Source organism: Eucalyptus grandis, chromosome 6 (genome assembly GCF_016545825.1).
Source record: "Eucalyptus grandis isolate ANBG69807.140 chromosome 6, ASM1654582v1, whole genome shotgun sequence".
Taxonomy (NCBI): domain Eukaryota; kingdom Viridiplantae; phylum Streptophyta; class Magnoliopsida; order Myrtales; family Myrtaceae; genus Eucalyptus; species Eucalyptus grandis.
The window spans coordinates 42,300,090-42,321,556 of NC_052617.1; the positions used below are offsets into that span (position 1 = coordinate 42,300,090).

At 42.0% G+C, this 21,467-nt stretch overlaps 4 protein-coding genes and 1 non-coding gene across 7 annotated transcripts; 1 reads left to right on the forward strand and 4 right to left on the reverse strand.

The window, feature by feature from the left end:
• The first annotated feature begins 2,260 nt into the window (after positions 1–2,260).
• On the forward strand, positions 2,261–4,805 carry LOC104449925. Of its 2 annotated transcripts, none has more exons than XM_010064243.3 (3): positions 2,261–2,433; positions 2,532–4,291; positions 4,404–4,805. In XM_010064243.3, the coding sequence occupies exons 1-3, from the start codon at positions 2,355–2,357 to the stop codon at positions 4,527–4,529; spliced, it is 1,965 nt and encodes a 654-aa protein (XP_010062545.2). In that variant the 5' UTR covers positions 2,261–2,354; the 3' UTR covers positions 4,530–4,805. The 2 variants fall into 2 exon arrangements, with proteins under 2 accessions (XP_010062545.2, XP_010062546.2); XM_010064244.3 differs by having other exon boundaries at positions 4,407–4,805.
• A 725-nt stretch (positions 4,806–5,530) lies between these two features.
• Positions 5,531–5,676, reverse strand: LOC120295215. Its single transcript, XR_005552573.1, has one exon. It is a non-coding gene; the product is annotated as a small nucleolar RNA snoR135 (small nucleolar RNA).
• A 638-nt stretch (positions 5,677–6,314) lies between these two features.
• LOC104449926 (DNA-directed RNA polymerase III subunit rpc31) lies at positions 6,315–9,834 on the reverse strand. 2 transcript variants are annotated; one of them, XM_010064247.3, is made up of 10 exons: positions 9,554–9,834; positions 9,314–9,461; positions 9,139–9,226; positions 8,870–8,993; positions 8,463–8,588; positions 8,302–8,358; positions 7,729–7,775; positions 7,471–7,581; positions 6,807–6,861; positions 6,315–6,697 (listed from the first exon to the last, which is right to left on the reverse strand). In XM_010064247.3, exons 3-10 carry the CDS (start codon positions 9,217–9,219, stop codon positions 6,681–6,683), a joined length of 618 nt encoding a protein of 205 aa, XP_010062549.2. In that variant the 5' UTR covers positions 9,220–9,226; positions 9,314–9,461; positions 9,554–9,834; the 3' UTR covers positions 6,315–6,680. The 2 variants fall into 2 exon arrangements, with proteins under 2 accessions (XP_010062549.2, XP_010062547.2); XM_010064245.3 differs by having other exon boundaries at positions 9,314–9,834.
• A 426-nt stretch (positions 9,835–10,260) lies between these two features.
• LOC104449927 (pentatricopeptide repeat-containing protein At1g51965, mitochondrial) lies at positions 10,261–14,131 on the reverse strand. The gene is made up of 2 exons (XM_010064248.3): positions 13,277–14,131; positions 10,261–12,080 (listed from the first exon to the last, which is right to left on the reverse strand). Exons 1-2 carry the CDS (start codon positions 14,078–14,080, stop codon positions 10,875–10,877), a joined length of 2,010 nt encoding a protein of 669 aa, XP_010062550.2. The 5' UTR covers positions 14,081–14,131; the 3' UTR covers positions 10,261–10,874.
• Positions 14,132–15,380: 1,249 nt separating this feature from the next.
• LOC104449928 (mitochondrial-processing peptidase subunit alpha) lies at positions 15,381–21,256 on the reverse strand. The gene is made up of 13 exons (XM_010064249.3): positions 21,047–21,256; positions 20,109–20,348; positions 19,667–19,963; positions 18,944–19,111; positions 18,600–18,767; positions 18,437–18,517; positions 18,226–18,292; positions 17,933–18,030; positions 17,277–17,349; positions 17,109–17,179; positions 16,741–16,790; positions 15,975–16,087; positions 15,381–15,872 (listed from the first exon to the last, which is right to left on the reverse strand). The coding sequence occupies exons 1-13, from the start codon at positions 21,083–21,085 to the stop codon at positions 15,820–15,822; spliced, it is 1,518 nt and encodes a 505-aa protein (XP_010062551.2). The 5' UTR covers positions 21,086–21,256; the 3' UTR covers positions 15,381–15,819.
• Between the last annotated feature and the right edge of the window lie 211 nt (positions 21,257–21,467).

Below are 21,467 nucleotides of genomic sequence, written 5' to 3' on the forward strand. Positions count from 1 at the left end.
CGAATTTCATGACTTTCATTTGGCTTTTATTCCACACAAAACACTTACTTATGTATAAATATCGATATGTCTAATCACAAACATTTTTTCCGTAATTTTATAAAACGCAAAGAGTGTGTTTTTCCCATCGATCATCATCAAATTATTAAAAGGAAAAGTCACACGATAGAAAGAAAATCTATTGATCCCTTTCACTCTTTTGAAAGATTATAAGCATCATTTAATAGAATGTTAAAATTGGGAAATATTTACTTTATCCAAAGTTAGGACGTGAACATCAATTTATAATTAAAAAAAGAAAAACAAAGTCAAGTTTCACACAAATGCGCCGTTCGTTCTCTAAATTCAAATATCACTGAAATAGAAGAAATGAGGAGGAGGAGGAGGAGGGAAGAATGTTGCGCCGACTAGGACCACTCTACGTGCAACGCTTTAGAGATTCGATCACGCAAACGACGGGGGCAATACTAATCTCGTGCCCCCCTCGCACTCCCTACCCTCTCATTATTTTTTTAATTCCAAAGGCGAAATCGAAGTTCGAGAGGCAATTTCCTAGGTACCGTCGTCACATTTTCTCGGAGTTAAAACAGAAGAAAGAGACGTTAGGGGATGGGATTAAACAAATGCATTCCCTAGAAACAAAAGTATGTCCCTTCAGATTCAAACACCGACAGCCCAAATTTCCTATTCAAACCCGCTCGCGATTCTCTTTTTCTAGGTGGGGAAAAAAAAAAAGGCTCTCCCCACGAGAAGGTGGAGTCCAATCCCCTCGGTCGAGCGGCTAGACGCTTGCGTCATCTCGCTCGTGTTTCAAATTTCAACGAGCCTCTCTCTCCCCTCTGCCTGCCTGCTGCCTGCTCGAATAAAGTACGCATCTTCTGCAAGTGGGGGAATCTAGATTCGATACCGGAGAGAAACCCAGGTTTACGTTGTTTCTAGGAGCTCGGTAGTTCGGTCCCTTTCGAACCTCGAACGAATCGAAGGAGGGGAGGGGAGAAGAGGGGCGTGCTTCACGTTCTCGGTCGATCCGAACGGGAAGCAGGACGTACCATGAAATGGGTCGAGGTCAAATTTCGCATTGAATGCGGAAAACCACCCCCACTAAGATCTAGATTCCTAGTGGACACAAAAGCAGCTAAAAAGCGCTCCCACCTTGACCGTCTAGGAACGGGGTTTTTTTTTTCCTAGGACGAAGGACATCGTAAACCTCAGAAAGGGATTGATTAAGGAGAGAGAGGAAATTGGGTGGAGTTCAATACAACTAAATGTCCCATCCCACAGGCCGCAAGGGGCTCGTTGTCTTTTGTCTGTAATGTTGGCGCTGTTTCTCTTTGTCAGGCTCGTGGCTAGAGGCCCCGAGCTCTCTGTCGCGGACACCCATTTTCGCCCTGGCCAGAGTTATTGGGGACCATTCCGGGGAGAACGCCATTAGATTCATGCACGCTTTATGTAAACTATGATTTCTACCATGCTAATCAGAACCTAGTGGGAATTATAGAGATCAAGATGCACGCACCGGTCTATCTTCCCATGCTTTAGCATAGTCGATTCACAAACATGGCTTTGTAATTGATACTGTTGGTTATTTGATTCCACCTCAGTCAATGTACTTGAATATGGGTTTGGCTTCCAAAAAACGGAGAGGCCCTTGGTTCTTAATCTTAACAAGATCAAATTACTAAACTTTCTATAGCTAACTTTAACGGACTGACACGCAGCGAGTCAACAGTTTGGTTTTTCGATTTTCTTTTTTGTGATATTAAGAAGATATTTAGCGACAAATGACGATTTAGTTTTCCGGTTCAATTTTGACACCCTTGGTGTGAATTAGTATTAGGCGCGAGCACAGTATCTATAGATTTGCAAGTCCTCATGCCACCGACTGCCAATCACCTCAGCCACCAACTCGTGCTTCGACTGGCTCCTTCGATGGCGATCATCGCGGTCCACGGGGTCGGTCGGATAGTCCGTGGGTCGAACAATGTTGGTTAACCTCACTTCACAGGGTCGTGGGAATTGATCTGTCGCTGAAAACGGACTCGCGTGAGTGAGGAAAACATTGGGATATGGGCCAACTCGGTCCGCACTCTTTGGGCCTCCAGGACGAGGCCCAATTTGACCCTACGCTCCGCTCTTACTAGCCGTTACAGACGATCCGGACAACCCAACGGTCAAAAAATGGAGAGGGCTCTTTCGAATTCAAAAGAGGTCGGCAATATAAAGCAGTGCCGTCCCGCTTCCCAACGGTCGAATTCTCCATCTCCCATCCCTCCCGCAATCTCCCTCCAAAAAAAAAAAAGAACAGTAAAATCAAGAAACTGAAGAACTGGAAAGTTCAACCGAAATCTGCCGGCATGGATGTTACCGAGAGTCCCTCTTCTTCTTTTTCTTCCACTAAAAGATCTCCCGATGCGAAGCCCTTCCCTGCATCTGGTATGTCTCTCTCTCTCTCTCTCTCTTTCCCTGTCCTTCCGAAATTCTTGATTGGTTTGTTTGCTTAACGAGCCGAATCTTGTGTATGAATGATGCAGATGAGAACGATCCAAGTCTTCATCTTCGGCGGCTAGGGTTCTCTAACATGAAGAAGCCGTCGCCGAAGAAGAATCTGCCCACTGATGGAGCTTCAAAGGTTACTCCTCCAAGGAACAAGGTCTTAACAGAAAGAAACGGATCCAAACACCCCATCGGAAACATCCCCGTATCCTATTCAGAGCCAGTCAAAGCGAGCCCCAGCACCAGCGGTTCGAAGATATCTCCGTCCTTGTCGGCCGACAAAATTGGCAAGGAATCCGTGCTTCCTTATGAACCGTTCACGAATTACCTATCTCCGCGGCCCCGGTTCCTCCGGTACGAGCCGGATAGGCAGCGAGAGATGGCACTTCGCCTGGAGAAAGAGGCGGGTAAAGGAAAGGAGGGATCAAGTTCCGGTGGGAGCAGTGACGAGACAGCAGACGTCAATGGAGAGGGAGCTGATTCGGTTAGCTCCAGTGACATTCTGAAGCTACAAGGGGAAGAAGATCATGAGGATGGTGATGAGGAAGAAGAGGAAGAGGAAGAGGAAGAAGAAGAGCAGAGAAGCTCACTTTGCCGAGAGCTGCTCAAGACCTTGCTTTTGCTTCTAGTGCTGGTATTTCCAGCCTCATCATATTTGTCTGACATGAACTCGGCTCCATCAATATCACTCGAAGTTGGGGTCAGTGAAGATGGGTACCCAGGCATCAAGAATTTTACATATGAAGCTGCTTTATATGAGAGAGCTCTTGGGCTTGGATGTGGCTTAAACGTCATGAATCAGGCATGTGAGCTTGAAAATGATGTCGATTTTCTGGTGAGGAATGTGGACGGTATTGGTGAGCTTGAAGAGCAAGGGGAGGTGATTGAATTTAAGTTAGGAGCTATTAAAAATACTATTGACGACGGGAATGAGGAGGCCGTGGTCGATGTAGGGGAGGAAGTGGAGCTAAATTTGGAGGGAAGTCATCATATTGATCAGGAAATTGCTAAACCAGATGAGGTTTCTGATCAACTAACTGAAGGTTTTGAATTGCAGCAGAGCGAAAATGCAGAGAACTTGGACTGTGAAATTCCTAATGCCTTGGATTTGGAAGCCAAGCTGCCATTAGAACCAGAGACGCAGACGTCGTTGCGAAGTGAAGTTGAGGAAGAATGGGGAAGAACTGATGAGGAAAGTGAAGTAAATTTGCCCATCGCAAAGCCTGAAGCAGAATCGAGCAATGAAGTGCTTATGTTTCGCACTGGAACTGAGTCGAGTTATTATGCTATTATTGGCTTATTAACTGCGGCATTGGCTATTTCCGTAGCCTTTCTATTCGGCCTGTTCTTGAAAGGCAAAAAGAATCCGGCCAATCCTGTTTGCTCTTCTCCTTTGAAGAAACAACCGTGTCCTGAACCTGTCGCTGAAGAAAAGCACAAGCCGCAATTCCAGATGAAAGAACAGAACTGCACCGACCCAGTTGTTCCAAATTCAACTCCAGATCCGTCTCCTCCCGTTCATGCACTGCAGGAAGCCAGTACACAGTCTAACCAAAGTCGAGCACCAAAAATCGAACTGCTTGGAGAATTTGTGGTCGGAGAGCTAAGCAGCTCGTACAGGAGTAGAGAAATGAAAAGCAAGATAGTAAACAAAGTCGAAGAGAGCACAAATTCTGTGTCCACAGATAAGTCGGGGATCAAGGTCGATGTGACTCAGCCGGCTCTATCGGAATTTTCTTCGATGAAGTGCCCTTCACATGGAAGCTTCACGGCTGACAGGAACATTGAGAAGCCACAGGTTAGTGTTAATTCTAGAGGGAATTTACTCAACCATGCATGTCTGAGTTGCAGTTAGTTCAATTCATTTTATTCACTTTATGAATCCTTTTTATATGCTTTCAATGCTGAAGCAGGAAGATGGAACGGGAGAATCGAGGACAGCTGTCGTGACACCGGCCAGGCGATCAAGCCGCATTCAGAACACTCCAGTGAGGCGATCTAACCGGATCCGGAACCAAGCAATTCAATCTCCATAAAGCGCATTGCTCTTGGATCAGTCTAGGACGGCAACCTCTGTTGCTTCATTTTACGTCCCATCCCGCGAGAACTACTCGGGGAGATCAAAAGCTCCTTAGCATTCTTTGTTGTCATTAGAACTTTCATTTAGGTTTGTATGGTTAGGCTATTTTCAAGACATTTTGTGTCCAGTAACATTTTATCCGTGCTACTTGTTCTGCTCTGCAAATTAACCGAAACTTCAATGCCTTGGTCAAATCATGGTTTGTGTGAGCAAAGTGGGTTTCTGCAAATCATTAGTTCAATACCGTTTTCTCATCAGCTGTTTGCTCTAAAACCAGTCAAACATATACAAAACACGGGCTCTATTTGTTTGGCTCTATTTGTTTGCCTCACACAACTGACGCACAACCTCAATTGAGACCCGTGTGTCTTATAAGCATCTAATTACAGAGCAAGATTGCACGTCCAAAATTTCAATCCTTTGTCCAAACTCTGTGATTGTTGCTGGTTGCTGGTTTCTGGGTTAGAAGTCTCTTACAAGTATCCAATTACAAAGCCAGATCGCACGTCCAAAATTTCAAACCTTTGTCCAAAATCTGTCAATGTTGCTGGGTTAGATCTCTCCTTAACAATTCTAGAGCCCTGAACCTTTTAAACCCCCTTTCTTTACCACTTTCAATTGCAAGAATGACGACTTTTCTCAACACTGATCACAGCGCTCAATCCCTAAACCTTTAAAACCACTTCATTGTAATCGTCAAGTTCAGTATTTTCTAGTTTTCAGCTTAATCATATGTCCAACCTTTGTTTGCGCATTCCACTGATCTGCGCTCATAAAAGACAAAGAATAACGAAAACTACTCTCCAAAACCCCGAAAACAGTACCAAAAAATCAAATTTTCCGATCGAAGTGCTGGAGCAAAGATCAACCAGTTCCATCACTGAATCCTATCTGGAGAAAGGCAAAACTTTAAACGTTTTAAGCGAAAAATACATGATTGCAAAAGGGAGAGAGAAGGGATGTGGGGAAGATGATTGTTGAATAGCTCAATGGAAGAATTTGAGCTCCAACTGCCCACCTTCCCCTCTATTGATTTCGCAGAGATCACCTTTCGGCTATTGGCGCACCTTTGTCGCGCCACGCCGATACACAGTCTCTGCTAAATTACCCAAAACCACAAGAAAGAAAAAGAATTCCCAAAATCTTTTACGAAACAACAATCAATCGAATCGCAGGCGCAAGCAAACAGCATACTCATTCCACACGAGCCACAGAGAGAGAGAGAGAGAGAGAGAGAGAGAGACGGAGGGAGAGGAGGAGGGGAAGAGAGATCTTGGACTCAGGTGAGGCACGGAGACGGCCAATTTAAAGGGAGAGGGAGGAGGGAGATTTAGGGTTTCGGTAGCGGCGGAAGAAAGAGGAGGAGGAGGAGAAGAATCCGTCGTGACCAAAACACCCCCGACTGAACTTGGGCCTCGGGAAGAAGACAACATGGTATTTCCGGGAAAGCCCAAATTTTGGGCTGGGCCACGGGAAAAAAGGCCTTATAAGCCATCGGAACGGCCCATAGCCGTACACCTTATTTCTCGCTTGTTCCATTTTCTTCGGCTGGGCGAAAAAGAATCGGCATGTGTGCATATAGGCATGTTCATGTTCATGTACGTATTTATGTAAGTACATTGCACGACACGAAAGAAATGGTCCACGAACTCGGAGAATCGGTCAGGGGTATGAGGGAGATTGTGCAAATGCGGCCGAAAATGGATGCGAAACAAGAAGTTTTAAGAGCCCAACAAAGCAGTTCAGAAATAAACGTGATTCAAGAATGTGGATTGTGGTCATGGCATTGGCGACAAGAACATTTGATGAACACTGGCATAAACGAGCTTGTACCATGTCCTCCAAGTCTTAGAACGTGAAAGTGCAAAAGTCCATACAAGGGAAGTCAAAATATAAGAAAGTAATGTCGAGAACAAAAAGAATCGCATGATCGATGCTGCTGGCTGACTTGCTGCTGCGTATCTCCTATGGAACATTGTATGCACAGGCCGTGTTCTTCTTATATCCAAAAAGGCCGTGCGAATGCCAAGTTAGGATTTCTTGATCTTGATAGTGCATAGTAGCATAATTGAGAAGGGCGGGCCGAAACTCGTTCTTGAAAGAGTCACTAGAAAGTGCCTTCATCTGCAATGAAAGAAAAATCAGAAAATCAGACACGGTAAACAGAGATTTCCGGTTTGACACATCTCAAAAACACAGCGGTCATCCATCTCTGTGATAGCAAAACACTCACCGTCATTGTCATCTGCCATGTTGAAATCGTCTTCATCATCATCAAAGTCCACATTCTGTAACATCAGATGAAATCTATTACTTGCAAAGTTCCTTAATACAAGAGACATTCCATGCTCTCCTTCGTTCCCTTTTCTCTTACCAAGCAAAGAGACATAGAAACAAACTAAAGGAATCTATCAAATCACAGCAAGAGTTCACTTAGTGAAACTACAAGTCTATCCACTAGCCACTGCATGCTTTGCAGTTTAATTGTCTCTAAATGCCTCTCTACATGCTCTCACCTAGAGGCTGGTCGTCAACCACCCAACCAGCACAGTAGGGGAGAATGCTATAATTTTAGAGTTTTCCCATCCAAACAAGTTTACATTGATGGAATCTATTAGCCAACATTTTCTTCTATCCGGTTAGCAGTGCCTGCTGCAAATACGAATGGACTGTGAAAGGAAAATAAGCATGAACATTAGATCTGTGGGGTTCATCTCCAGAGTTTTGCTCGTAGTATTTGACTACTGAGGACCTTTTATGATAAAAACGAACTCAATTCCAGGGGATATATTTCTTGATCAATGAGCAGAAGCAGATGTATTCATGAATTGCAGTGTAATTGCTAACTCTTACGAAATCAATACTTGCTAATATATTCAAGTTAATTCTGAACAAACCTGGTTGTAATCCCCATCATCACTAAATTCTTCATCAGCCTCCTCCACTCCATCATCTGGCTCTTCTTCTTCACCTTCTTTCTTTTCCTTTTCACCTTTCTCTTCTTGGCCCTATAAAAAGGGACAAACTATCAAGTTAGGCTTCCAGATAGGACGCAAAAGGCTCAGGAAAAAACTAAGAATGTTAAAATTTTTATGTATGAAGAAGACAAAAAAGAGGGGTAAACAGGGGAATCCATGCATAGTAGAAGTTTTTACCTGATACTTCTGCTCAAGCTTCTCAAAGAGATCTAGCTTCTGCAAGCCTGCAAAAGGACATTCATATTTCATCATAATCAGTTCTGACAGACCTAATTTGGTAAAGGTGGACACTTTACTAGCAAAAAGTAACTGTATATTGCCAAAAAAACAGATGTCATTCACCAAGAGACCAGGAGCTGTTGGTAAATAAAGATAATCTCAGTATGAACACTAAGAAGTTCGAGCTGTTTTGCTGCTACAGGGAATCAACCATTCAAATGCCATCCATCCTTAAATATTTCTGCCTGAAGTATATATGTACATCTATACATAGACATTTATATCCATCTGCTCACCACCTTCAAGGCTGCACAAATTTTGCAGAAATGTGTAGTTTTTTATTGGCCTCAAACACAATTTATGAGATTCTACTTAAAACTATCATAAATTACATCGAAGTGATTAGTAGCAACAAGAGAGAAACCATCATCAAGGCAAATTGCAGGGCAAACATTTGAAGCAATTTTCTCGGGAAACAGAAAACTCAGAATTGACAAGATCATAATCAAGGAAGTCATTTTATCATCAAACCTGACTCCTGGTTCCACTGCACCCTTTTCCTCTTTCTCCTCCGCTCCTCTCTAGAATCTACTTATTGCATTAACAAACAAAAGTCACAACATATTGGCACAACCAAATGAAGCAAGCAAAGTCAGACACTGTCTGGAAAAACATTCTTTCGCATTGCAAACCTGCTACAAGTTCTCTGGGGAAATTAGAAGCATTAGCCTCTAGGAATTGCATGAAAGAATCACGTGTCGGCTTGGCCTTCATCTTTTCCTGGTCGGAGAACCTCTCTATATCGATGCTTTGGCTCACTAAACATGTACAATGCAATACAGTTAACAGAGCCACTAGAATTTTACTTCAAGGGACATCAAAATTATGTAAATAACTGTCTTGAAATGATAAAACAGTAGATGCAGCCAAATCATACTTGAAGTAAAACCAGTCAACAAGCGAAAACTAGATACATGTAAAACAAACAACTTCCTAGAAATGAGCGCCACCATGACTGAAAGCCAAATTTATGCTGCCTTACTCACTATCCCTCATCAAACAAATCTAAAGCAAGCAACTCTGAAGAGAAACTGCTCACTGCTTGAATTGGTCTCTTTGAGGTAATAAGGAGACGATTTCCAGTAATTTTGTAACCTCGAACTCCAAACTACAAGTGCCCTTTCCTCCTTAGACACATCTCGCACTAGAGGTAACTCGACATCCTGCAATTACACACAAAAAAACTTCACCATATAAATTATAAACAACACTCTGACCCTTCAAAGGAAAGTTGAACCGATACAAGACAAAGGGGAACGGCAATCCCGGTAAAAAAAAAAGAAAAAAAGAAAAAAAGACACGACTCACTGGGAAAAGCTCAAAAGGCTCTTGCTTGGCAAAGGTTCTACCACCGCCAAATCTCCCTCGGCCGCGACCTCTATAAGCCATGGATACCCTGAGAAAAAGACACTCAGATGCTTATGATCACAAGACACATGAACCAAGTGATGAATTCGTTCTGATCGGCTGCATGAAGAAGTACGTGAAAACCGCTTCCGCGACCACTCAAAATCGAGTCGAAAAGCTTGGAAATCTATAGCTAATCGCTTTAGCTCCGTCCGGTGCCGGGACAATTCCACGCGTGATCCAAAATATCAACAAAGCATTGTCAGAGACATTTCATCGAACACCTGCCGTGACCAACAGTCCTCCGATCAGGACTAAGCCCGTCAAAGGACAAGGAGGACGCTGCCACAACTAATCACAGCACGCGAAAAATTACGTTGTGGGCATGCCGTGCGTGCGTGTGTGCGTGGGAAAAACACTACTGGGTGTGGCTGTCCCCAAGAGATAGTTTAAGGGAAGAGCGGGGGAGAGAGAGAGATGCAGAATTTTTATTTTCGTCCGGACCGAACGAAGGCGGTGGTTTTGAGTTCTCAACTGGAAACGGCTGAATCTCTTCCTATGTATCTTCTCATGTTATTACTTTAAACCAAATTATTTTTTTTTTAATGTACGTAGCACAGCAAATTCCTCACGACACAGAACGATGCAATGCCCACCGAAAACACGGTCTCATATTGACACATCATAGCAAATTCACATTTATATTAGTCAATATTTCATGTACAATACGTACGTCGCACACAAAAATACGAAACTTATTTTGCATAATTTAAAAAACATGATTAAGTGCACAAATTTGTCGAGACTTCTTATTAATTGTTTAGCTATTTAAATGTTTTCCTTTGTTATCGCAATGGCAAATCAAACAAAAGAGTTATCATTTCATTATTCAAGAGAAATTGCACAATAAGACTAAACAGTATTTTTCTTATTAATCATCTTAATATGTATTACAAGACAAGTTTAGTCGGGCAATTTCTTTGGGTGAGTACATTTGTCCATCAACTCTCAATGATTTCTGGAGATGTACATTGAATCGTTGATCTGACGAGCAGGCGAGAGCCCCCTTAGGTCGTTTTGAAATGAACAAGAACATGAGGAAACCTCTAATAGATGTACAATTCGCGAGCCAATTCCAACCACGGACATCAAAATTTCTCAAAATACAATCCCACAATTTTGCACAAGTATTCTACAATGATTGAATGGTTCCTACTCTTTATTTAAAAACAATAAAAAGAAAAGCGGGATATGTAGAAGACGGGTTTAGTTCCTCTTCCTGATCGGACAACAATTGCAGGAGCCCCGGCTGGGATTCTGATAGCAGCCCTCTCAGAAAACCAAGAAACAGCAGTAATAATCAAGAAACACGGCTTTCAGCTCGTTCAACACACTGTCCTTATAGATGAGGCTGACTCAATGAATGTAAGCCCCAGTCATCTTTCACTCGTACTTCATGAGGGTCGTGTGCAGTCATTCACCAGTTGCTTCTAAAGCTTTTATCAACTGCAACAATCTGAGTGCCGTCTTGTCAAAAGTGAGCTAAGAGAGTGATCACGCTGAACAGCCTCTGGGATATTAAGTGCCTCGTTGGCAGAAGCTCCGTTTTTTCGCCATTTTCATAGCAAAAAGCACAAGAAGCACCATAACCTGCTAAGCCCCACATGGTGTTCGTCAAAGCATAATTACAACACCCATCACCTCAGAGGACTCACGATCCAACCTGTGATAGGATTTTTCCTGCGAACCCGGACTTTCCTGTGGGAACCACTTTGTATCCTTTCAAGCAAAGAGTAGGTGATAGAATCTGGGGTTAATCCCTGCTGCTTTAGTTTCGCATAAAGATCTACAGCTTCTGCCGTTCTCCCACACCTCTCAAGACAGTCGAGCAAAATGTTGTATGTCACAATGTTCGGGCAACAGTCTTTTGCGAGCATTTCATCAAACAGGCAGCATGCCATATCCACTTTATCTGTCTTGCCAAAGCATTCGATAAGTGTGCTATATGTAACAACATCAGGATTCAGACCTTTCTCTTGCATCTCCTTGAACCTGATGTGAGCTTCATCAAGATCACCGTTCTTCCCCAGGCAATTGATCAATGAATTATATGATATAACATCAGTGTTACAATTGCTCTGCTCAAGCTCTTCGAAGATTTTGATCGTCTCGTCGACCTTTCCCACTCTGCCAAAGCTGGAGATAAGAATGTTATACGTATATATGTCTGGTGAAGGGCCATCAAGCTTCATCTTTTCATAAAGGTCGTGAAGTTGGGATATTTGCTTAGACTTTTTCAGAGCCGAGAACACCATGTTATACATCATGGTATTGCAATCTACTCCTTTTTCATGTATATTCTGCAGAAGTTCCAGAGCTTCTGTTGTCTTGCCTGAACTGCACAAACTTTCTAGCATAGACATGTAAGCATCCCTATCTCCCTGGTCATGATAAATCCACATGTTGCGAAATAGCCTGTGTGCTTCACCAGCATGGCCCAATTTGCTGAGCGTTCTCACAAGATATGCATATATTGATTTGTTCAAAAACTTCTTAGACATTTCAATGACCTCATCCAACCGACCTAGTTGCCCTTCTATGACTAAGAGATTCAGAATTACGCTATAAGTGAACTCGTTGGGGCGACACTCATTTTTCACCATCTTAGAGAAGATGTATATGACCTTGTCAACCATACGGCCTCTAGTGAGTGCTTCAATGATGGTGTTATAAGAAATTATGTTGAGAGATAAGCCTTTCTCCATCATTTCTTGGAAAAGTACCATTGCTTCATCAGGTTTGCCAATCTTTCCATTCAATCTGATCAAAATGGTGTATGAAAATTCATCAGGTTCACACCACTTCTTTTTCATGTCGTCAAAAACCTTGGAAGCTTCGTCAACCTACCAAGAAACTGCAGATCAGGCAATCAGGTGCCACAGGAACTCTGAGGCAGAGTGATAGTAAATCAAAAAAATCTAGTTCAGTTATTACATGGACCAAGAGAGAGGCGTTGCCCAGCTGCTAAGTCAAGTATGTTATCATATAGAGTAATCTTAAGTATTCGAAGCTTAGTTTACAAAGTTATGATAGCAAGTGATATAGCAAACTTCTATTGGATGTGAAATGCACCTCACTATCTTTAATGTCCTATCAAAATCTGCTGCATAACTCAAAATAAATTTATTGTAGACCGATATTGATATATGAAGCATTACTCTATCCTCATAAGTCTACTGACTATTGCATTCTCACTTCTGAGTAAATGATAATCCAATAGCACAATGAAACATCGTAATCAGCATCTAAATAAGTTCTTGCCTAGTACAGTAAACACAATAAATTCAATCAAGTAATCTCAAGAGAACATTTCGGTTTTTGTTGGCTTCTAGTCCCTTATCAGTAATTTAACTATAATTATTTTCCAGCACAATTGTGCTTCCCATATCTAAATTGACCTATACATAATTTTATCACTAAACGTGATAATGAATGAGATCACCATGTTCAACCCTCACTCAGTGCCTTGGCAAAACAAGAATTATTAGAAATTTAGCAAAATGAGCTACAATGCTGGATAACAATAGGCACAGCAAATTCTCTCGACAAACCTTGAGAAATGTTGAGCAGTTATTGGTTTATGTGTTTCAATGCTGCATCGCAATTTATTGTATTCACTAATACTATAGTTCCAAATCCGGCTTCAAGGCTTTATCATTGGCATATGGAAACTATGTCATGAGATCATATGCTACTGAGCATCCTTCTCGGGAACAAAACATTTCACCTCGTTTAGTGCAAGCCTCCAACAAGTCTCATCAAGAATGCAACCCAAGATTTCTGTAATCCTGAAACCTAAAGCTACACCAAAAAAAAACTCAGTCCTAGGCTCCTAGCCTTGATTTATGGAGAGTAAACATGTTACCAACGCACGTGCAAGCTTTATGGTCAATGAAAACTTCAAAGCACACTACAGTCTGCGCACAAGAGTTGAATTCACGAACTCAAACGACAATCACATAACTAAATTCCAGCTCCACAAACACAAGAAGGAACGAGTATAAGAGTATAATCAGATTCATCTAAATAAGGCGCGGACCTTTTCATCTTTAGCAAGAGCATCCAACAGCATATTATAAGCAAATATATCCAACTTATACCCTCTTCTCCTCATCTCCCAGTACACATCAAAGGCATTTTTCGAGTTATGCGATCTCAAATGAGCCTGAACCAAGCATTTATACGTATAGCTATTCAGCTTCAGCTCCCATTTCCTCGCCAAACCCACGCACATGCCCAAATCCTCGGTGTTGCCGCCGAAGATCCCGATCAAGAGATTAACGGTGGAAATCGTGCCGCGCAGGCCGGATTTCTCCATCTCCTCGACGATCGAGCGGACCTGATCGAACCGGGCGGGGTCGGTCGACTTGGAGAGGATGAGCAAAATGCGGTTGTAGGTGAAGGCGTTGTGCTGGAAATTGGGGGAAAGCGAAGGGCAGGACCGGAAGAACTTCAGGCCGAGGCGGGGGCAGTTGATGGACTTGAGGATCTCGGAGGCTTCCGAGGGGGTAAGGGAGGGGGAGAGAGAGTGGAAGAAGCTGGACAGGCGAGAGAAGGCGTCGTCATCGCCGTCATGGGGCGGCGGCGGAGAGCTGCGGAGACGGCGGCTGTGGAGGAGGATGTTGGTGGCGGCGCAGATGAGGTCGCGGCGGGGGATGGGGTAGCCGCGGACGTCGGTGGGGAGAGGCGGCGGAGGGGGGACCTCCGCCGACAGGGAGCGGCCGGAGGGGGAGATCGAGGTCACCCTGGCGGTGTACTTGGTGGCGTAGCGGCGGCGAGGGAGGAGAGGGAGGTGAGGGGCGGCGGCGGCGAGGTTGTTCCGAGGGCGGCGGAGAAGACGCATGATGGTGGTCGTTGTGAGCGTGACGCTGCTTCGTCTTGTGATACAGCCGATTTTCGGAGAAGCAGAGCTGAACGACGCCGTCACACCAAATCCTGATCCTACCGTTAATGGGCTTTTGTTCTTTAGGCCCATCATTCTTTTCTTTTTTTATTAATATCACGAAAAAAACGACACACATATAACAAATTTATCACAAATTAATTTTTTTATCACGAAAATATCAAACTAATATATCTGTAATAAATTTACCCCAAACTAATTATTTAAATACCAAAAAATCAAACCAATATATTTACCTCGTCAGCTTTTATTAAATTGAATTAATATCATAAAAAAAATCACAAACCGATCTATTCATGACAAACAGAGGATAACATCTCAAACTAAAATGTCATTTATCATTCAATTTAACACTTTAATAGTAAAATTTAACGGAAACTACTAAAGAAAGTAAATTTGTCACAAATATATCAATTTGAAATTTTAGATAAATTTGTCGCAAAGTATATCACGATATTTTTCATAGTATTAATCCTTTTTTTTTCCTTCTTCGTACTTTCCAATTTTTTAGACTCACAATTTGTCCCCGTTGAGTTTCACGATGGTTTCAATCATGCCCCAATAAATAAAATTGACTCAATTTGCCCCGTGAAATTCACCTAGTTGCCTCCGTTGTCCCTCTTCAAGCGGAGTAATCCAGTTCACGAAGAAGGGTTTGTCATAGGCGAGATGGAAAATCGGAGTGGAATGGTGCTCGCAAGCGCAAGCGGGGTTCCTGTTCTCTTTACTAGCAAGCGTCGGACCGTCCTTTTGATTGCAAACAAGCATGTAACGTGGTCTGAACCTAGGGTCAGACTGGACAAACCCGTCAATTCATCTGGCAGGGTTGCACACAACATGCTGACAAAATTTCTTGCCATAAATTGACTTTTAATTTCTATTCCTTAAATAAGTTTATGAGAAAAAAAAATACGCTTAATAACAATTCAAAATGTCTGTTTCTAAAACAACAATTTGGTTGATAACAAAATAAATGTGGGCAGCCGGCAGCGTGTGTCCCACGTGCAATAAATGGACGGCAGACAATCATGAGAGTGAACAATAAATAGAATTTTCAATTCTTACTTTTGTTACAAAAATTAAAAAAAAAAAAAAAAACTAAAAATTTTTGCGTTTGATTTCCGCTTCAAACCTATTTCAGAAATAAAAATCCTTCTAGAAAAAAAAAAAAAAATTACGTTATCAAATGGATTTCTATTCTATTTCGATGAACAAAAAAAAAAAAGTATAAAAAAACAGATGCGCGCCTTAGAGATGCTAAAGCAGCTCATGATCTTAGTCATCATATAATGGCACACAGGCACTCCGTTGGCTATCAAAGTAGACAAAATTCCTGTCTACATTGTCTTGCGTCTAATGAGAGAAATTTAGAAAACAAGTATTCGAAGCAGCTTCAGAATGATGTCGAGCGAAAATCGGAAAATAAGTAACAGAGCCTGCAAAACTCTTGCAATTTTATAACTTCCACCGGGAAATGGAGTGGGCCGAAATCATTAAAAAAAAAAAAAGTCCTAAGTCACAAATGAATCCTCCGAGATCAACGCGATGTGCTGCTTTCCAATGCATTGAGGTGAAAACTTCCTCAAAAGACCTTATTGAGATGGAATGAGATGAACCGTGCAGGCAGCAAGCCGGATGGAAAATTGCGGCAGGAGAAGCCCGAAATGGATCCGCCAGCTTCACCTTGCATGGAATCTTCTGCTCACTGATTCGTAGCTCGGGACATGGATAACTGCCATAGAAGGATGAAATTTTATAGATGTCTCATTCCTAGAGCACACTGCTCGTAAGAGATTATAAATATGTGTTTGGAGGTTGGCTAGAAGAAAGTTACCATCCCCGTAAGAGGCCATTGTCAGTGGTGAAGAAAGGACTCGGCGAGCAACACTAGTGATATCATCCAAAGTGATTTTCTCAACATCCTTAAGAAAATGCTCTACCGGTTTCCTGGAAGATAGCAAAAGGGATGTCAAAACAAACGCACATTGTGTTCGACTTGGACACTGCACTAACTTGATGCTATTTAAGGAGACTTTTGCTTCTAGCTCATGCATTTGGCTCTAGAGTGGAAAAATATGTGAAAAAAATGCTATATTCAAAAATTTATGTTGCTCATGCATTTGGATCTCATGCATTCATTCTTTCCTAAGTAAGAGCCACAAAATAAAAACTCTTCTCACAGCTTCCAAAAATGACATTGGATGAACAGCACAGCTAAAGCAATAGAATCACGGCCCAAAGCCACATGCATGTTGTGCCTTCTGCCTCTAATTTGCATGAGTTGTAATATACAAAGACCAGAAGTCTTAAAAGAACTCCATGGCCTTCATTTCTGATTTTCTGTAGACTGGCTTAACTCCCATGAGATGGACTGTGTGAAATTTGATAATATGTAGGGTCAATTCAAGACTTATATGATATGATCATAACAAAAAACTGGACATTAATAATGCATAGCCACTGGAGATGCCTACTAATATCATTATTCAAGCCTTGCATTGCATCCATAGATGTGAAAGTAAAGCTAAAACCAGGGGTAACTGACATTACAAGCATGAGTGCACAGCATGTCAATTATAGCATCAGTGTCACTTAAATACCTCTCTCCATATGTCAAGATCTGTCTTCCTATGTCTTCCGAGACAATCATCTGTTAGAGGCAACAATTAGATATCTCCATGAGGAAAAGTCTTGGCAGTAAAAACTTCTTAAAGAAAAGAGAAAAGAACAAAGACTGAAAAGGTTGTGAGACAGTCATATTCTAGGAATTTTAGAGATACCTTGAGGTAAAAGAAAGTTTGGGTATAAGGAAATAAAAGAGAGAAGAGGAGAAAAGAAGAGGGGGGGCGAAGAGAGAGAGAGAGAGTTCATATATGTTTAGGTAAAATAGCCTTCATTTTTAGTCAAGTCATCTTATTTTCTTTTCCTATTCTTAAGAAATCATTTCGAGATGGAGTTTGAACCATACTCTAGATTCCAAATTCATCAGGACTGCAGACTTTGTAGACTCTTTAGCACGATTAAGTTGCACTTGAGTAACTGCCAAAAAGAAAAATTTTCAATTAGTGTCAAGGCACACTAGAAACAAAATAACAAGAATGGCACATTGAAGAAAATAAACAGATGCAGCATGAACCTTGTCCAGGTGTTGCCAGTGCTATTAATTCTTCAGCAGCTACATCAACGGCTTTTGCCACAAAGTCAGAGCTCTGCTAACCAAATTTAGAAGAAAATGATAAGCTCAGAAGTAATTAGCAAAACACTAAAAGTTTGTCACTGCCAGTAACTTCGTCAACACCTAGTCAGTGGCACTCCATGCTGACAGAAGCTAAAAAGATTAAAGTTCGAATTTACCATAGATTTTCATGTTTTGACCGATATCAAGCATTAGGGACCCCATTCACTCTTTTCTTATGTCTCTGGTCGGTGCCAAAACCAAAATGCACGAACCTGAAGCTAACCCTAGAATTGTTTCCACATGGAAAATCAACTTCTACCCCACAATCGCATTCTCAAAATTATCATTATATATCCTTCCCAACCCAGCAATACAGGTCTGTCATGAAGAGTGACGACATCAGAAGTAAGATAACCCCAAGCTCCATTTCCATTTCGATAGACTGTTTTAGGTGCGTATCCATCCACTAAAGCCAGTACCATCGGAGCATAAGACTTAATATTTCTATACAAATACATAATCAGACATCTACAAAATCGATGACCAAATAGAACAGTCCAGCAGAAGGAATGCAAATTTAGCAAGAGAAAGGAGGAGATATGAATCAGTCTTACAGTGCTAGCATAAATGCCGAACAACCCAGTTCTATTGAAAATGCTGTTGAATGCCGAAAAAGATTGAATCTGTTGGTACTCATTCAACACACGGAGATCTGCGTATTCAAGATGACCAGATGCATTAATCTTAGGTAAGGTGTTCCAAGGTTACAAGGTCTACTAGTCCAACAAATGCAAGAGGGTGCATGAAGAACCATGCTCATCAATCAATGAAAGCCTGAATATTTGATACCTTGCACTGAAACAGAGAACAGTTTGTCAACAAAAATTAAGGTCAGGACACAACTTACACAGCCTGGAATGCATTCCTTTTCCTGGGCCTCCAGCAGAAAATGAACCACCACCTCCCATAAGCATCTGCAAGACTAATGAAATGTCACCCATCTTGATTCAACCAAGGAAGCAAAAGTCGCAAGGGATCCTTATGGGACAAGCGACGACACAGAAACAACACTGTGATGGTCCACCAAACTCAGGAGGGTAAAAGATTTTAGTGCTAACCTGAATCACGGTCAAAATGACTGCATCCCTTTCCTTAATCCATCCACCAGGAAGTTCAAAAGCAAGAGCAATATGTGTGCTCTGCACAGATAAAACAGAGGGATAAGTGACAATTTAGTTATTCCCTTTTCTTATCTCTTTTAAAAAATAACTAGAGAAATACCCCTGAATCAGACTGTTGCCGAAAATCACCACCAACATACTTGGATGCTGGCTCTGCAGGACGAGCAACATTAGGAAGGTCTGAAAGAAGTGGTTCTGCTATGGACAAGAGCTCTTCATGCTCAACCCCAGACGCAGCAAGAACCATCCTAGGTGCTGTATAATTTTCCTGAATTTTAAATGTAAATAGTTTCTCAGGAAAACCAGGCATTGAAGATAGATACAAACCACACTATGACAAATGAAAAAAATTTAAGCAAGAAAATGCTGAAGGAAATAGATTGCAGGGGTGGTCAAGTGAATATATGCTCAAAAAATGCAGTGTTCAATAAGTTCCCATCTTACTGCCACAAATTCCTCCAATATGGTATTGTCCAATCGATTTAGTGCTGATTCAGGAGCTAAGAGAGGATTTGCCAGTGCACCAGCATAACCAGCAGAATGAATAGCCTCCAAAAGTAAGCCTTGAGGATTGTTAGAAAGTTCACTAAGTTCTGCTTTCACCTTTTGTAGCTGCGTAACCAAACAAATGATTAGGTTAGAAACCAGGCCTAAAATCTAACAATTACAGAAGGGCAGAAGTAGAAGCAAAAGAACAACAGTAACACTGGTAGTGTTTTCCTTTTGAAGCAGGTCTGACATAAACACAAACAAGCATTTTTAAAAATTCGAAGTCCCTGCATGCTTAGTGGCACAGCAAAAGCATGCAGGTGTCATATTTTCTAATTACACAGATGCTTCAATTTTAACAACATGAATGCACCCAGCAAGGGTAGCCAAGTACATAAAACAAAGTTCAACCTATAATTACATTGAACTTTGCATTTCTTTTGACCATTCAAACTGATTCTGCACATTCAGATCTTACTTTTTCCTCAATGTGATCACCACCAACAGGAAACTAAACAGTGCCAGGATATACTCAGCACATCTTAATATTGCAAGAAAACCAAATGAACAAATCCGTAAGTACAACTAGGTTAGATGTAGAGAATTGACAAAGGTATAAACTTCAAAAGTGCATGTTCAAGTGAAAGACCAAAATTCAAAGGGCTAATTTTGGTGTACCTCTTCATTGACTTCCCAATCCAAGAATACAGGGTTCCTCACACTGTCAATGAGTAACTCTACCATCTGCGGAACATAAGTTTTCAAGGCATCGAAAGTGTAACCCATCTGCTCCCTTGAGGCAGAGGCAGCAACATTACCTCCAACTGCCTCCACTTCTCTAATAACACGCAGATGACTCCTATTCCTTGTGCTCTTGAATGCCATCCTCTCCAGCAGGTGTGTGGCCCCACAGGTGACAGGAGTTTCATAGACAGAACCAGAGTCGATGTACAATCCTATGGAGGCTGCAGGATTCTAGTTAACCAGAAAGAAACAACTTAACTAAATCAGAAGCAATCACATTGAAAATGAAGACATAGGAAGGAAATAAGATAAACAAGAAATTGAAGCTGAATGAACTTAATTGAAATGACGGTTGAACTGCAAAGTTGAAACGCACTGTCGATGTTTCCGAAGCAATTTTGACGCCATTAGGGAGGGTAGTAATCCTGGTCTTGCTTGGTTCGACATAATCTGGTAGCGTATCAGGAGAAGAAATGCCTGCAAGGGGTATCTCTAGACGAGGAAGTGTGCTTGAAGTTTCTCCAGTCAACCAACTAAATAAACCCGATGAGGTGGAGCTTGACGCGACTGCACTTGAAGTAGCATACCTGCAAGTTCCTACGCTCCCCACTCGACCCTATCACATGATAGTAAATGATAATGAATATGGTATTGGGAACTCCCATGTACATTTCCATCATTACTGCATATGAAATGCCATATATTATGATCACTTATATGAATGTAATTCGGTAATTTGATAATAGAGAACCCAGAAAAGAACCATTTTCAGTCCTGGCCCATCTTTTGTTCAGCAGTAATAAGTAACCTTCTACCACAAGGTGAGCATCTTATCAAGAATGCAATCAATACGACACTCGCAAAGAAAATAATCTCAACAGAATCATTCGTTTTGGACGTTTGGAACTCTTAGGTATATCAATGAGCACATTGCAACCCAAAAAGAGCTATTCATTTTACTCAAAACAAATAAAATAGACAGAATCACCAAAGCAACATTAGCTCAGAACCCGAGAACGAACAAACTCAAAATTCAGGCCAAACAAAGGGAAGAAGTCCAAATCAAAATCGAAGCCGCGCGTGACACAAAATCCCGGACAGCATTTCAAAACCCACCGGACCCAACGCCTCCCCAGCTTCCACTAGCGATCAACCCATTCGGTCGAAAGGCGACCCAGTCACGCCCGGAACTTAGCAACACCATACGAACGAGCATAAGAATCCGTTTCCATTCTCAACGAAGTTCCTGCTCGTGTCGAGGTATTAATCGCAAAAAAGGCCGGATCTTTGAAGCGGACCCACGTGAGTACTGACCTTGAGAGACCTGAGGCGTGAAGCTGCGGTCCGGTACATGACGATTCTGGCGAAGTGATCAAAGCCGTAGAAGCAAGCTCTTCTCTTTCGGACGCGGCAGCTTGGACTTGCAGGGTCTGCTGAAAAACGGTGCGGTCGAGGGGAGGAGGAAGCGAAGCGACGGTGGCTGCGGAAATACTAGAAGTAGCCTCAACGACGAAATGGCATTCTGGTAATTTAGGGGGGGTTGTTAAGCGAAGGACCCTCCAACTTTACCGGTTATCTTCAATTTGTCCGCCAGGTTTTCAAGTTGCCGCATTTAGACCCTTTGATCTATGATTTTTAGAGAAAAAAGTATGTACTTGAAAAACCCTTCATCGCCCCTTTTTTCTATGGTTAACGTTCTTTAAAGAGATAATGATTGACCTAATAAATTTTAAAC

Coding starts and splice junctions, on each gene's coding strand:
- LOC104449925 (XM_010064243.3), top strand. CDS start 2,355: ATGGATGTTACCGAGAGTCCCTCTTCTTCTTTTTCTTCCACTAAAAGA. Junction 2,434..2,531: donor GAAGCCCTTCCCTGCATCTG/GTATGTCTCTCT, acceptor TGAATGATGCAG/ATGAGAACGATCCAAGTCTT. Junction 4,292..4,403: donor GGAACATTGAGAAGCCACAG/GTTAGTGTTAAT, acceptor TCAATGCTGAAG/CAGGAAGATGGAACGGGAGA.
- LOC104449926 (XM_010064247.3), bottom strand. CDS start 9,219: ATGGCTTATAGAGGTCGCGGCCGAGGGAGATTTGGCGGTGGTAGAACC. Junction 7,776..8,301: donor GCAGTGGAACCAGGAGTCAG/GTTTGATGATAA, acceptor GTCCTTTTGCAG/GCTTGCAGAAGCTAGATCTC. Junction 6,862..7,470: donor ATGATGGGGATTACAACCAG/GTTTGTTCAGAA, acceptor CTGATGTTACAG/AATGTGGACTTTGATGATGA.
- LOC104449927 (XM_010064248.3), bottom strand. CDS start 14,080: ATGCGTCTTCTCCGCCGCCCTCGGAACAACCTCGCCGCCGCCGCCCCT. Junction 12,081..13,276: donor CTCTTGCTAAAGATGAAAAG/GTCCGCGCCTTA, acceptor GTTTCTTGGTAG/GTTGACGAAGCTTCCAAGGT.
- LOC104449928 (XM_010064249.3), bottom strand. CDS start 21,085: ATGTACCGGACCGCAGCTTCACGCCTCAGGTCTCTCAAG. Junction 19,964..20,108: donor TTGCTTCGGAAACATCGACA/GTGCGTTTCAAC, acceptor CTGGTTAACTAG/AATCCTGCAGCCTCCATAGG. Junction 18,768..18,943: donor TATTGGAGGAATTTGTGGCA/GTAAGATGGGAA, acceptor TTTAAAATTCAG/GAAAATTATACAGCACCTAG.